At 41.7% G+C, this 16,592-nt stretch overlaps 1 protein-coding gene across 1 annotated transcript in view; it reads right to left on the bottom strand.

Annotated features, from left to right (window-relative positions):
• The window catches only part of spir (spire type actin nucleation factor), a 699,692-nt gene that overhangs the window by 326,162 nt on the left and 356,938 nt on the right, over positions 1-16,592 (bottom strand). Inside the window, exon 5 of the mRNA XM_067151497.2 lies at positions 13,344-13,538. Coding sequence (XP_067007598.2) covers positions 13,344-13,538 — 195 coding nt within the window. The remainder of the gene's footprint in view (positions 1-13,343; positions 13,539-16,592) is intronic.

Below are 16,592 nucleotides of genomic sequence, written 5' to 3'. Positions count from 1 at the left end.
CCGCCATCGTCAGTCATCAAGTTACGATGATAACAGTTCCATGTCAGCTATATTTGGCATTGATGGACTTAGAAATGAAAATCTAAATTCGCCATTCCCTCTCACCAAAACCAGTATCGTAAGTATGTATGATATGTTCTATAACTTTTCTTACAAACTGTTTTCGATATATCCAATATTTTAGAAGATATTTCGAAGTTTGCGAAAAATTGAATAATCACAAATATCCCCGTTATTGTTTATTCCTTATTGGTCCTTGTATGGTTAAAACTTCATTACCGGCCCCATACAGTTTATTGAAACAGCTTCGTAAAATCCCTCCCTCACCTAGTGATTTTTTTTATTTGGTGGGTTTGATTCTGGCTCAGTTTCGAAGGGGGGTGGGAAGGGAAGGGTGGTATTTGAAGGTGCTCAAATACGCACTTATAGTATCGAAAGATTTATTGGCACGTAAAAGAACTCCTATGCGGCGAATTTCCGGCACCTCAGTGCCTCCACAAAACCGCAAACTTAGTTAAAAGGACGTAAAATCAATATTATTACTATTATTATTATTTAGTGAAAGTAACGGTTATTTTTTAAGAGGAAGTAATAACTAAGCCACCATACACTACATAACACTAATTGGAGAGGAAAAAAATGTAAGGGATCCGACACTTCGAAAAATGAAGTTATCGGTCAAATAAGGACAAGGGCCATGAAGGGCGTGGCAATTAAAAGACTTCCTAGGCCTCCATACATAATAGCATCGGGGTAAGAAAAGAAAAAGAGTTGACCAAGGGATTTAGGATATGAGAGGTTACAGTAGGGGCCTGGCACAAGTAAGTGGAAGCAATGCCAGGACTCCGTTAAGGGCCCGTGGTCGCTAAACCGCGTTCCCAAGTTGAGAGACCCTTGGGCCCCTTATAGTAGCCTCTCACGACAGGCAGGGGTTACCGTGGGTGTTATTCTAGCACCCAGTGTGGCACCGCAATAATAACACTTGCTCTGCACATACAGGTAGTAAAACAAATCAGAGTGGATTCAAACCGGGGAATCACTGGAATTTATGCTCTGTCGGCTGCAGTGGTCTGCGTATATGAGGATGAAGAAAGATCCTCATTTATTTGCCGTCTAAGGTTTTAAACCATAACTCCGTTGCCAGAAGTATTTAGCGCTATATGTGAAGGGAGTTATTCACCGCGCGATCGTGTACACCTTAACTCGGATACAATATTCAAAATATGACGTTTTTGTCCGGCATATGTCGGATGGCGGAGCGAATGTGCGAACGGGAAAAAATGTAATTTCCTGTTTTGGCCCCCTAAACAATGCTGCACCGCTTGAATTTACTTTTGATTTCAGTTGTAGTATTAATGATGATAGGCATTAGAATTTAACAATAAGGCATTCTAAATATTTTGGGTGGAGCGAAGTCCATCAGTGAATGACACCACACACCGGATGCATATTACAATGTCAACGTGCCACCGAGTGAGACTGGATCGTATAGACTGTCCCAATGGGATCATCAGAGACCTCATTACTGCAGTGTTTCATGCGTTAACAGTCTATCATCCCCGACATTTCTGGGCCACCAACTTGGTGCTGCGCAGCAAACACACTAGTTCGATACAAGAAAAATAATACTCTTCTAGTTCTTCATTGCTTATTTCAATTAGCAAAGCAGCATCACAAAAGTGCTATTCCATGATACAACTGGCAGTGGGAATATAACGTACTATATTTAAACCATACGTCGAGATAGAGTGAAAAATTCGTAACTTATCTATTATTAGAGCTGAAATATTAGTTATGAAATACACAGTTCAAAAAAATTTGGGGAACATGTTTTTGAACCTATGCCATGCTCCACAAAACAATAGCTCATGCCCAGGTATATTACCATCTAAACCTTCATTCTTTACCATTGAAGTATACAAAAGAAGATCGATGGATTGGCGTTCATTTTCAGAACACAAACGGAAACGTCCAAATACTTTGCAGGGGTGAAAAAGTGATAACAGCCCTCCAGAGTGGATTTTTATCACAGTTGGAGAGCTTCAGTATGATGTATGTCCTCCACGATCATTTATCACACGTTAGCACCCATGTGGCATGCTCCGTATGAGTCGACGGAGGTCACGTTGCGGTATCAGGTGCCATTCTTTAATGAGAGCCTGTTCGATGTCTTGGAGTGTCTGTGGTGGAACAGGACGCCCACGAACACTTCTAGCAAGCCTATCCCATACATTCTCGATGGGATTAAGGTCGGGAATCACTGCTGGCTATTCCATCTCTTTAATGTCCAGTTCTGGCAAGACAGCTCTGGTGTTGCGTGCTACATGAGCCCTGGCATTATCGTGCATGAGTACGAATTCAGGGCCAACACCGTACGCATCAACCAGCAAATGCTGTAGCAGTATCTGCTCGATGTACCCCGCAGTGGTAAGATTACCACGGATGACGACAAGATCCGTATGGCAATCAATACTGATGCCACCCCACACATCACAGAACCTTGTCCGAATCGGTTGCCTTCCTGGACAACATTTGGCATGTACTGCTCACCACGGCGTCTCCATACATGTTGACGTCCGTTACGCTGTGTCAGGGGAAATCTGGACTCGTCTGTGAACAACACAGGTCTCCACTGGCGAAGTTGCCAGTTGACGTGGGTACGGGCAAACAGAAGGCGAGCTGCGCGATGTTGCTGCGTTAAACTTTGCACTTGAACAGGACTTCTGGGTCGTAAGGATACTTCTCTTAACCTCTTCCCTACTGTTTGGTCAGAAACCATGTCTCCAGTGACCTTCCTGAGGTCTTTTTGCAGTTCTCGGGCAGTTGTTGAACGACGCCGCACCGCACAAATGGTCAGATATCGGTCATCCTGTGGGGTTACCATGTGTCCACGACCTTGACCGACCCTCCTTGTGAATGATCTGTCTCACTGTGGCGATTCTACAAGCGTTGAATAACTGACGGCGAGACATTCAGATACACAGCAAGACGACGAAAAGTCCATCCTTCCTGGATCAAAGTGACGGCCCTTGCGACTGGAACCTCGTTAAGATGTCTCATGGGATGTGCTGGTTGTCGTACAATGTGCTCAAATGACGGCAGTAGTCTGTGTACCTCACAACGACACACGAGCGTACCGCTACTCACTTTGTTTTGAGGGGTCACCTGACAGATGGAGTTTAACTTCGAGATGCCATACCCTGAGTAGCTAAGGTCTCAAGGTATGCTGTACGGCCATTGGAACCCTATCTACCAAATTAACTTTCACATACCAGACGTTACACAACATGTTCCCCTATTTTCTTCGAACTGTGTATCTCTGATAAACATGTATGTAGCATCATCTTACATCTTCATTGTAGACTTTTATAGTTTACAGCGTTCAGTCTCCAAGCCTCGGTGAATTAGCTATGCGTCTCCATAATCCTCTCTACTTGCAAGTAAGCAGGTCATTTCCAGAAATTGCTATTTCCATTGAAATGAGAATTGAGAAACTAGTAAGATATGTTACAAAGGGTTCTATCAAAATAACTAAACGGGAACAGTGACAGACACTAAATTATTCTGAATTAGAGGGTGTATTACGCTGTTGAAGACAAGTAGAGTTATGCAACCAGCCAAACATATTCGATCGTTTCACGACGTCACATTGCTATCGCCGCAATACGAGGTTTGTCAATCAATCCTTTATCATTTGCATAGCATTTGACGAACTTTACATCATACTATACTAATTTATTTCTGAACCTTCTGTTCTTTTCTATGTAGGCCTACCCTGAAAGACTATTTTACCAATGACTTTCAAAGACATACATTTCTTTTGTATTAAGTATATTTTGTCTCTTATGGCCAGCCTACTAATGGGGGAAGTTGTATTATTATTATTTATTATTATGTTGACAGTACAGATACCACAATCCCAAGAGAGATACAGGGTGGTCGGAAACAATGTGAAGTGGGCATGTGAGCATTAGAGGGTTGGTCATACCGATACATAATTAAAATGATTCGATATATCTCGCCGTTTTCATGTTATCAGCTGCTGATCACTTCGCGGGAGAATTCAAATGGGCTTTGTGAGGTGATGTTGCTGAATCTATATCCCTTGAAGATCGGTAGCCTGTTACGTAATCAAGATAAACTACTCAAAATATCAACAGGGAATTTCTTCACTGTACTACACGTTTCATTAAAAAGCTATTCAGGCACAATTATAATTACATTTACAATTTCTGTACTAAGATTCTTCTGTATTAATCAGGTAACGAACCAGGCATTCTAATCAAATCGTTACGCTACCGGTATCAAGCATTCCATTCGCAATGTTAAAGGGCCTTTCTAAGATGCAATACTCATCTGAATACATAGGAGTATTCGGGAAATTCTGTAACATACCACTAATGAACGCTCTCTAAACACTAGAGGGAATTACTCTAACACTACAATCAACCGAACAACAGGGAGAAGGTTTGCGATGATAATATAAAGGGTATGTTGAACACAATTTCTGGAAAGTAGTGAAATCTCCTACGATATATCAAGTGGTTAACCTATACCCAGAAGATCAATTTCAATGCTGTCTAACTCACGCATACTGGAAGGCTCGAGAGGGGCTATAGCAAACTTATCAATTTACGCTACTGAGCTAACACCAGACCAAGACGCTATGAAGCTCAGAGACACGGAAATATGCACCTGCACTTAAAAACAATATTTATAAAGCAATAAAAGATCTTACCATCAAATCCAGGGGAATTATTGTACATTTTTATGGAAGTTTGTCGATATACCAACCTCCTACGTCAGGGGTAGTCATTTTTTATGATCTAAGACGTCAGTTTCACTCCGTGCTCGACAATCTGCGTGTACTGAACGCGGCGTTAAGAGTAAGGGCCGTCACGATGACAATATACTGGCCAAATTTTCCGTCATTTAAGGGATGCATGTTCTTTGCATTCGCTAGGGAAATCCTGCGGTTTTAGCTTACCACTAATTCACTGCTAGAGTGTTCCTAAGATTCAATTAATTCATATTTCAGTTGTTGTACTGGCACTAGCTGATCTTCTCTAATTCCCCATATATGCCATATTCATTAGCATGGCACGCAGAAATATGACGTTCATTATTAAACTATTTATATACTGATGTCACAAATCAAACACTTTGCCATTCCCTTCATAAAGAACCATTTTTCCCCACATAGATTTAAAAGTCTTGAGAGTTGATAGTCTTTCACCGCTACACGTTTGCATCTTTACTCTTCAATGTACTGTCGCGGTTCAACTTAATCAGTCTCCTTATACTGCTGCACTGACAAGTACTGTATACGGTACTGCAGCCGTGCGTGTTTGCAGTGATACGACTCCACTCTTCGCTCTGTCACACTCCTTCAGCCTGGCTTGGCTCTTATGTCATCTAAAGCCCGGATTTTCATGCGGTAATAGGTTAGATTGCAAACTAATTTGGTTAGTAGGAAATGCCAGCCACCCACTCTCCCATAGTGTAGAAAAAGAAACATAAGTTATAGGGGTCCTGAAGCGCCGTGCCCCTAATGTATATGCAAACCCCATAGCATAATCGTTGTGAAGGTAGACTATACTTGCTTCTCGCTTCAATAAGTTTGCATTCTAACTTATTAGTGCATAAAATTCCGGGCTCTAGTCATAACTGATGCCCTATGTCGATAAAGTGATTGGCTCCTATATTCGAATATAGTATTTGACAGATTTTGAGTCGGGTAGGTTGGTTAGTTGGTTGGTCGATGTTTCATTTCTCTTCCCTTTACACCAACATGCCAATTTTGATGCTACACAGCTGTAATCTGTTTTCTACACATATGTTGATGAATTACACACTGTACCGTATCATAAGTGATGCTAGTGGTTTCTTAGAAATCACCATATTTAGTGTAGGTGGGCATTAAATACTGCTCACATGTCTGCAGACAAAACTTGAGGATTTCTGCCAGATATTCAACCTCTTATTTATTCAACTCTTTTATTATTATTATTATTATTATTATTATTATTATTATTATTAGCTAGTGGCTTTACGTCGCACCGAAACAGATAGGTCTTATGGTGACGATGGGATAGGAAAGGCCTAGGAGTTGGAAGGAAGCGGCCGTGGCCTTAATTAAGGTACAGTCCCAGCATTCGCCTAGTGTGAAAATGGGGAAACCACGGAAGACCATCTTCAGGGCTGCCAACAGCGGGATTCGAACCCACTATCTCCCAGATGCAAGCTCACGCGCCCCTAACTACAATGCCAACTCACCCGATTCCTTTATCATCATCATCATCATCATCATCATCATTCAGATTTGTACATAAATGCTTTTAATATTTTAGAAAGGAATAACCTAAAAAACTTTAACAATTTTATAAACATTCTTTCATATTCCTAGAGGTTATTTATAAAGCCATCATAGTACAGGCCTACAAACGAAATTTAAAGGAATTTCTTATAGAGCTAAGTTTAACATTATTTGGGTATCACCTACATTAATGTTATTTTAAGGATTTCTAGTTGTAAATGCTCTATTATTGTTTTGATTTTAAAAATTAATTTAATATCGTTAATTTTAATTTATTATACACTTTGTCAAGTTACGCACCCCCAAGTATGGGGAAAGCAGAATACAGGTTATTCAATATATGTATGCTGTTTGTCTACCCCTTAGTCCCGTTGAATGATACGGAGTCGGGAATGAGGTGTGATGTGTCATGTTTTACGGCTGGATGCCCTTCCTGACGCCAACCTCAGTTGAGGTGCTAATGAAGATGAAATAACAATTTTGGTGAAAGAAACTGGTAAGAAGGTGGGAGGAATCGGCTGTGGTCCATGAATTGGACCTGCCCCGATATTTGTCTGGAAGTGAAAACCATTCTCAAGACAGCCGACGGTGGGTTCGAACCCACGCGTCTCCCGAATGCAGAGCTTGGCTCTATAGACGTAGCGCGTTAACGCCCGCGGCCACTCCGCTCCGTTTAATATACTTACAAGGAAAGTAATATATATAAGAATGCTTTTAATGTATAAAAATCATTGATGTTGTTAGAAAGCATGATACAGGAAGGAAAACTTAATTAATGAGAACTTCTCTTAGAGTAGAGATAAGAATGGATTTTACAACAAAACTCTGCATATGTTATTAATATAAGATATATTTTGTATCGAGCGATTTTCCGTGACTGAAAAAAAGTTTGATTATCATTAAGGATCTACGTATTATTCGAGAAAGGTAGGGTGATTTAAAACAATGTAACTCTTGATTCAATTGATAGTCCTTCGTTAATAATAGCAATAATAATACCATCTCCTTTAATCATCCACATAATAATAATTTCTTAAATTTTCATTTTTCGGACCTTCATTTGTGAAGCTTGAAGCAGAATTCATCTTCTCTATGAAACCGGATGTTGTTTATACGGGAGACGCTAAAGAAAGTTGTGAATGACGATGCTATTGTAGCGTACGCAGATCGTGACAATAAGCCGCATGGCCCAGCTGCAACGTCATCAGAGGTACTTAAGTCGTGCTGACCCAGTTGGTAGGTTTCCTCAGCATCCTCTGTGATGTCACTTCCTCCCTTGTAAGAAGATGGAAAGACGGAGAAGGCGTCTCGGACCGACTGAACACTGACAATAGCCACCAGGCCAAGGACACCAGAACGAGGTCTGAACTCCCGGAGGTATTGCATTCTCGTACTTAGCATCTGTGTTCTGCTACGCTGAGGACGATTACGGTGATTTGCAGCTAGCATCCAGCAAATTGAAGAAGTTGAGTAACCTTATAAGTCAAGGAGTGTTGTGCGGAGAAGCTGAAAGTCTCTGATATATGATACAGGGAACGAAGTTAAAGGTACATCAGAGTAGTAGTAGTAGTAGTAGTAGTAGTAGTAGTAGTACCGGGCTGAGTGGCTCAGACGGTTGAGGCGTTGGCCTTCTGACCCCACCTTCACAGGTTCGGTCGTGGCTCAGCCCGGTGGTATTTGAAGGTGCTCAAAAACGTCAGCCTCATGTCGGTCGATTTATTGGCACGTAAAAAAACTCCCGCAGGACAACATTCCGACATCTTGGCGTCCCCGAAAACCGTTAAAGTAGTTAGTTGGACATAAAGCAAATATATTATCAGTAGTAGTAGTAGTAGTAGTAGTAGTAGTAGTAGTAGTAGTACCGGGCGAGTTGGCCGTGAGGTTAGTGGGTTTGAACCCCACTGTCGGCAACAATTAAGATGGTTTTCCGTGGTTTCTCATTTTCACACCAGGCAAATGCTGGGGCCACGGCCGCTTCCTTCCCACTCCTATGCCTTTCGTATCCCATTGTCGGCATAAGACTTGACTGTGTCGGTGCGACGTACAGAATGATATAAAAAAAGGTACGTAGTAGTACATTATGCGAACAACACACGACATTGAAACTACTGCTTATCTGCTACCTGCATTTCCCTAGCAACTAAGTATTTAATTTTTACGCATAATAGTTTGACATATTGGGAATCGAGTGCTGATATCTGCAACTATGGTTTTCAAAACAAACAGAATATGGTGAACGTGGAACATTATTTTCGTCGTACGCAGTGGGACGTCAAAATGGGCCTAGTTTGCCTCTCGTTGAAGAACAATTACAAGGAGAAACTTAATGAGGTGGCACCAAATATCAGGGCAATATTAGCTGTCGATGAAAAATTCCATTATATGGTATTAGTCTTGTGTCATGCCTTTGCTGGCAAAACAGTGCACTATATCTTCTGGTGTGGGTTAGAATAAATTTGTTACTTTCATTGAACTATCTCAGTCTCAGCCTTCGCTTTGACAACATGAAAGTGACCGAGGTATCAGCAACGCTAGTAATACCATTCTTTATGCAGCCAGTCCCCGTTATGAATGGTGTGAAAATTTTGCTTGTAGGGTCGGTTGATGCGTGCATTTCAACGGGCTTGGCAGACTGATATGTAATACCAACTTCTGGCCCAGTGAGGAAAGCAACGGGAAACTACCTCACTCCTCATTTCCCTAGTATGCCTCTTCGGTGACACCTAGTCTATCTATGACAGCTGTTGGTGGAGCGCTGTGGACGATCAAACCAGCCTTCGGCTGAATACCCACATAGAGTCCGAAAGGAGATAACAGAGTGCCAAGAAACAGCCATCACAAACGAGAATCATAGACAGCTACTCCAACAGGTGTTTCTGTCCCCAAAGCGTAGTCTAAGACGATCATCGAGGAAGCTCGCTTTGAGTGATAGGTTTTTGCCTAAAATCTGAGGTCTACCCATTTTCTCCTGAAGAGATAAATTTAAAAAATTAAGTTGTATTTACACGTTTCATGTATTTAAAGGTTAAAAATGGTGGTCCTACAGTGCCTAAATTGACGTTAGAACCTATATTTGCCTACATTCCTAATTTTTGTAATTAAATCCATTAAAAAGCTTTTAATTATTCCGAGAAAGTAAAATATTTGCCAACTCGTGTCTTGAGCAGTATATTTTTGAAATACTTCTCAAACAAAATCTTAAAATCGTGAATCGGTAAACCATACTCCCCGGAAGTCCTTAAGAACCTCCCGCAATCTGTGTCACAAGTGAAAACAAGAAAGTGTCAGCTTCCAAGTCGTCTTTAATTAAAGGGTAGAGGCGTTACCCCACTTCACATTAAATGATACAGTTATATTTTGTGACGCTTGTAGCAAAGAGGCGAGTGATATTTGTTTTATATTTCCCCCTGAAGAGTTATCAATTTAGCAACATAATGATATTTTAATTGATAAATGCCTATTAAATTGCGTACATATGAAGATGCCTAAAATATATTTTATAACCATTTTTTAAATTTCAGAGCCTATTTTAGTCACGTAAAATAAATATTTCCGTAGCTAAAAATCCGAGTTCTAGTGATAGGTCTGCTCGACGGCCTGCAAACTATGCGGAACGAGTGGGTGCAAGTGCTCCCGTGTACCTGGCTGCTGAAGTTCTTGAGTTGGCAGGCAATACAGCCCGGGACAACAAGAAGGCCAGGACCATCTCCCGCAAACTTGCAGTTGGCCATCCGTAAGCATGAGGAGTTTAATATGCTGTCCGGTGTAACCATTGCCCTGGGAGGTGTGCTGCCCAAACATTTAGGCAGTGCTCCTATGCAAGAAGACCGGGAAGGTGGCTTAATTTCTTTAGCTCGGTTCTAACCTTGGCTTCCCAGGCATTTTTTTCAAACCGGCCCTTTTCAGGTTTACCAGCTGGTTAACGAAAGAGCTGTCTTTATTGCTAGGTAGTTTTAAATTTAGTTTACAGAGACCTCATTATTATCCTCATACGTGCGGGATTAACGCCTCTTATCGCGCCAGAAATTTACCCCTCCAACAACAATGAACGCAGCCCACACCGTAACACCACCTTATAGATAGACTAATTTCTCGTGGAACTCCATTCACACACCTTTCCTGCTCCCTGGATCCCACGGCCCCAGATGTATACATATGGGGCATGTTGAAAAGATCAGTTTTCAAGACAGATGATCTACCAACAAATATTCCCGATCTATTCTTCAAGCGAAAGCCAATGAAATTCCTGGCAGTCCCACTTCACAAAAACTGTACTGTAAATACAGTACGCCTACTTATGTTTTTGAAGTTTTAACTTAATTCTGTTAATTAACAATGTAAGTGTGCAACTTAAACGTACAGATATAATTTTTTAACAAACATAAAAAAAACTGTTTGTGCAACTATCTGCTGTAACGACCGTTAACTGGCGGTCCCTTCGGAGTCCTTATAACCGATTTCGACTGTAGATTTATTAATGTTCTTTTTATTTTTCGGAGACATGCTCGGTAACGCGTTCAATCTGAATTCGCAATAAATCGGACCACTGTGCGTGAAACACTTCCGGCCGTGTAACGTACAATGTTTTATTTTCATGCCATGTTGAATAACTATTTGTTTACAAATAATATTAACATAAATACATTACGCTCAGTTTAGGGCCCACCATTTAAACAGTCGACGCCATCCGCGAAAGAATCGATATCATTCAAGAATCAGTCGACAGATATACTGAATCTATCGCATGACCCAGTGCGGCTATTTGATATGTAAGTAACGGTTTTACAGGCTCTGTAAAAAGTTTCTGATGGTATGTTTTTATGTTGATAGAAGTTGAGTGCGGTACACTATCGTGAAATTCTACTTTCCACATTATTATGAAGAACGTTAGCATATAAAATGCGTTTACTTACTGTACCGGGGATGTACCTTCTCCGCCCTATTAAACTGCGCGCCTTCTATAAGACCATCTGTTAACTTGAACTAATGCAATGCAAGATACTTGGATTTGCAACCATTAGATGTCTCTACCAACGATCTAAGTGCCCCCTCTGGCGGGCTTCAGAATAATTAATTCTTAAGGGAAAGTTAATTTTTACGGGTGGCAAACATTAAGTTTGTGAAGATTGTTTTGTTCTTGTGTTAAGGTTGTCTATCTTCTGAATCTAGCAAACAATCAGAAATTCCGTGTATATTTTTTCTAGCCAATTAAGATTCGGGGTATGCACAGGCATCCAGCCTATCTGTAAAGAGTTCTGGAAACTTCTTCTCGGAGATGAATTAAGGGGACAGGGGCCGTAGATCGGCGTTCGGAAGACCCAGCAAGCAAGGTAATGGCAGAATTTTCCTAATATGTGATAGCTCCGCCAGATAGCTTGAGAGGAAGGTTTAAAACTTCTTTTATTGTATGTAAGGTCCTAATTTACGGTTTAAATCTAGATTTTCTGCAAGTCTGAGAACTCTGTCTTAATCCCTGCAGGGAAACATATAAACTAAGGGAACACAGAATGATCACCCTCTGTTTATTCCCATTCAACTTGGCATGGGTCGGCTAAATTTTTCTAAACCTATAAATTCTTAACATTCCTTTGGGATTTAATATTTCTCGTTTAGTCACCCCTCTGTAGAATAAGCTTAGCCTCTGCAATTTCGGGCATAAGCCCACTTAGGGTTTTAGGGGTTTTTCAAAAAGGAGTGCAAGTGTTTGGGCTCCTAGCCATTCATATTAAACATTTTCTTTGATACATTAAGGCCATTTAGAACGGTCACTCATTTCCCTGTTTATTTTTAATGGTTTATAGACCAGTGTGTAACAAACTGTTGAGCAGAAGTGACTGTAAGTCCATTATTTGAAATTTGTAAGAAGCTTGCGCCTCTGAGAGGCTGGACTACATTAACTGTTGGAGCTCAGTCACCTACGATGTAAATTAGTGGAGCAAACATGCTCTTATGAAAGTGTACCGGTGTAGAGCTATATTGCTCATCCCTTGTTGATTATCGTGTGGATAATTTGCTCTTGTTCTTGTACCTGATTTTTGGACTTACAGAGCTGACGAGCAAATTTGTTGTTCATTCCGATTTTCTATCCATCAAATTTTAAACTAAAGAAAAGGGAAATAAATAAAATTTGACAATTTAGTGCTTTAACTTAAGCTCTGATCATTTCCTTGCCCACCCCTTCACCCCGGTACCTTCTTACACCTCTGTGATCCACGATATTCCCGTAACACTTACAATTGCTGAAAGTAGGAATCAAATCATTTTTGTTACTATTCGTGGGCAGATCGTTCTATAGAAAACAATGTTCTCCAACATAACTCTGTTGATTTTGGACATAGTTTGTACAGACGGTTTTCATTTTGGCATGTGCAAATACAGTTTGGATATTTTCAAAAACACACATGAAAACAGTTATTAATAAGCAGGTATCAGATTATTTTTCCTTCCTATTCTTAGGCTGACTGCTTGATAGAAAATAATTATAATGATTTGGTACAAGGGTGATTTTTAGGTTAGTTTAGGCGTACACATCAGTTATAGATAAGTGGGTTTTGTAACTTTTCCTGTTTAAATGGCGAAACGATCAAATTATTAATGACTCAGGTCTATTAGATTAAGTAATTTAAATGAGTACAGAATATCAAAAGAGCCAAGCAATGTCAAAACTAATAATAGGGGGGGGGGGGGGCACAGAGAAGCGTGCGCACTCGATTGTTCCCTCTCGGTGGAGAGAATAGACAAACCGGGACAGTGAGTGGGCTATCTCTGCTACAGCAACACAGCAGGGCAGGAAGGATTGCTCCCACTGCGACAGTAAGCAGGCACAACCATTATTTATTATTGCTATTATTATTATCATCATCTCAATAGAACTATTACTTGAGTGTTATCACTCATCTTAATAACTTCCCATTCGTCAGCTGTTAAGGATAATTCATCAGCAAATCATCATCATATGTCCAGAGAGATTTACAAGGTAGCTAGACAGTACTGTATATTAATGTAAGCATGCAGTAGAATTACTCACCCAGTCGGAGTTCTGCAGTCTGTCCAGATCAGAGGACTTAGCCTCAGCTTGCTGACGAAGTTCCTGTGTCCCTTGCGACACACGCTCCAGGAAGGATGCCAGTTCAAGCGCCTCGGCGACCAGCGCCCTACATACAGCGCGGTAATGTGTGTCTGCTTGCTGCGTGGTCGGTGCACCCAAGTGCGTGATGCAGTGCTGTACATAGAATACAGTGTTACTTTTAAATCTGGAGAAACAAAGATAAAACATCCTCTTAAAAGATCATTCAGAGCATTGGTTTGTAAACAATGAGCATTTCTCAATGTGTCCAGTTTAATATTTATTATTATTATTATTATTATTACTATTATTATTATTATTATTATTATTATTATCATCATCATCATTACCATATACATACATACATACATACATACATACATGGTGGTCGGAAACAACGTGAACCGGCTATATGACTGTAAGAGGTGGTCATACTGATGAATAATTTGAAAGGAATAATTGAAGACCTCGGTGCAAGAAGGGCATAACTCTACTTTTTTTCCCGTAAAACAATTTTTAGTGATGCATAAAGGAAAAAAATGCGCTTCTTTCGGTGGAAGAATGGGATTTCTCATACTCATATACCGCCCTCTATGAGCTGTAGATCTTATCCCTTATCCCATAGTTTTCGTCCTTGCGACCGATGTTTTGGTCGCATTGAGAAGAACATTAGAAAAACAGAACGAATTTATTTACTTGAAGAATATTAAAACTCGTTAAGAACACATCACCAATGAAATTCAGGGTCATTGATGTTGAACAGGATCATGTTCGGAACTACGTCAGTCATCTAAGGCCACTGTTCCTAAAGAATGTTATAAGGTGCGTACACACTTGCTAGCCGAGCGGCTCATGAGCCGCTCATGGAAAACATTAAATGACCGAGCGGCTCGCGAGCACTTCTTGAGCCATTTGCTCGCCATTCCCTCGCAGGATCAGTCTGTGAATTCCATGCAAAGATGTCTGCCATTACCAGAAGAACTTCCGGGTCGTCAAATGAAGTTCCCATACTTTTTCGTAGGCGACAGTGCATTTGCACTCAGCGAAAATGTTATGAAGCCATACCCGGGAGATCATGCCTCTGGAACTTACAAGGCTCCCAAGTGTGTACGGGGTACTGAGCGTAAAACGAGCATGTTGTGAGCCGCTCACAATACCATGCTCCCAAGTGTGTACGGGGTACTGAGCGTAAAGCAAGCATGTTGTGAGCCACTCACACTACCATGCTCCCAAGTGTGTACGGGGTACTGAGCGTAAAGCGAGCATGTTGTGAGCCGCTCACACTACCATGCTCCCAAGTGTGTACGGGGTACTGAGCGTAAAACGAGCATGTTGTGAGCCGCTCACACTACCATGCTCCCAAGTGTGTACGGGGTACTGAGCGTAAAACGAGCATGTTGTGAGCCGCTCACACTACCATGCTCCCAAGTGTGTACGGGGTACTGAACGTAAAACGAGCATGTTGTGAGCCGCTCACACTACCATGCTCCCAAGTGTGTACGGGGTACTGAGCGTAAAACGAGCATGTTGTGAGCCACTCACACTACCATGCTCCCAAGTGTGTACGGGGTACTGAGCGTAAAACGAGCATGTTGTGAGCCGCTCACACTACCATGCTCCCAAGTGTGTACGGGGTACTGAGCGTAAAACGAGCATGTTGTGAGCCGCTCACACTACCATGCTCCCAAGTGTGTACGGGGTACTGAGCGTAAAACGAGCATGTTGTGAGCCGCTCACACTACCATGCTCCCAAGTGTGTACGGGGTACTGAACGTAAAACGAGCATGTTGTGAGCCGCTCACACTACCATGCTCCCAAGTGTGTACGGGGTACTGAGCGTAAAACGAGCATGTTGTGAGCCGCTCACACTACCATGCTCCCAAGTGTGTACGGGGTACTGAGCGTAAAACGAGCATGTTGTGAGCCGCTCACACTACCATGCTCCCAAGTGTGTACGGGGTACTGAGCGTAAAACGAGCATGTTGTGAGCCGCTCACACTACCATGCTCCCAAGTGTGTACGGGGTACTGAGCGTAAAACGAGCATGTTGTGAGCCGCTCACACTACCATGCTCCCAAGTGTGTACGGGGTACTGAGCGTAAAACGAGCATGTTGTGAGCCGCTCACACTACCATGCTCCCAAGTGTGTACGGGGTACTGAGCGTAAAACGAGCATGTTGTGAGCCGCTCACACTACCATGCTCCCAAGTGTGTACGGGGTACTGAGCGTAAAACGAGCATGTTGTGAGCCGCTCACACTACCATGCTCCCAAGTGTGTACGGGGTACTGAGCGTAAAACGAGCATGTTGTGAGCCGCTCACACTACCATGCTCCCAAGTGTGTACGGGGTACTGAGCGTAAAGCGAGCATGTTGTGAGCCACTCACACTACCATGCTCCCGAGTGTGTACGGGGTACTGAGCGTAAAACGAGCATGTTGTGAGCCGCTCACACTACCATGCTCCCAAGTGTGTACGGGGTACTGAGCGTAAAACGAGCATGTTGTGAGCCGCTCACACTACCATGCTCCCAAGTGTGTACGGGGTACTGAGCGTAAAGCGAGCATGTTGTGAACCGCTCACACTACCATGCTCCCAAGTGTGTACGGCTACAGTGAGCATCCCGCGAGCATGGTGGCCTGGTCGGATGAAGACGCTAATTGACACTTATCGGACACATTCTGTTTTATGGGACCCGAAAAATGGCGATTAACTTGACAAACAGTGTGAAAGAGGATGCATGGCGGGATATTGGTACAACAATTGGACGACCCGCGGATGAATGTAAGAAGAAATTTTTTTCTTTGTTGGGATCACACCGGAGGGAAAGGAGGAAAGAGAAAAGCAGTCGCACTACTGGAAAAGATAAGTTCTCGTGTTTAAATAAAATCAAGCTTCAACTTTCTTTTTGTACTTGATGTAGCTTTATTATCTTTTTAAAGCAACAATTGTTGTAAACAAGTAATGATATAATAACCAATAAATATCAAAAGTGAACACATGTTGCAATTCAATAGGTAGTAGTTATACAATACCGTATTCAATCATACATAGTTTGAACGATTTTTTTAAGGAGTTACGGAAATTTACAAAAGCCGATGGTTTGCGTATGAAGCTTTGGTTCCTCAATGAAAGATATAAACCAAGACAGACGCAAAACACAGGAATTATTTTTCCTTTTCTTTATCTTTTTCAAGCGTACGTATTTTGC

This window comes from Anabrus simplex, chromosome 7 (assembly GCF_040414725.1).
Source record: "Anabrus simplex isolate iqAnaSimp1 chromosome 7, ASM4041472v1, whole genome shotgun sequence".
NCBI classification, from domain to species: domain Eukaryota; kingdom Metazoa; phylum Arthropoda; class Insecta; order Orthoptera; family Tettigoniidae; genus Anabrus; species Anabrus simplex.
The sequence above is the reverse complement of the archived record's forward strand: the minus strand, read 5'-3'. Positions and strand labels throughout refer to the sequence as shown.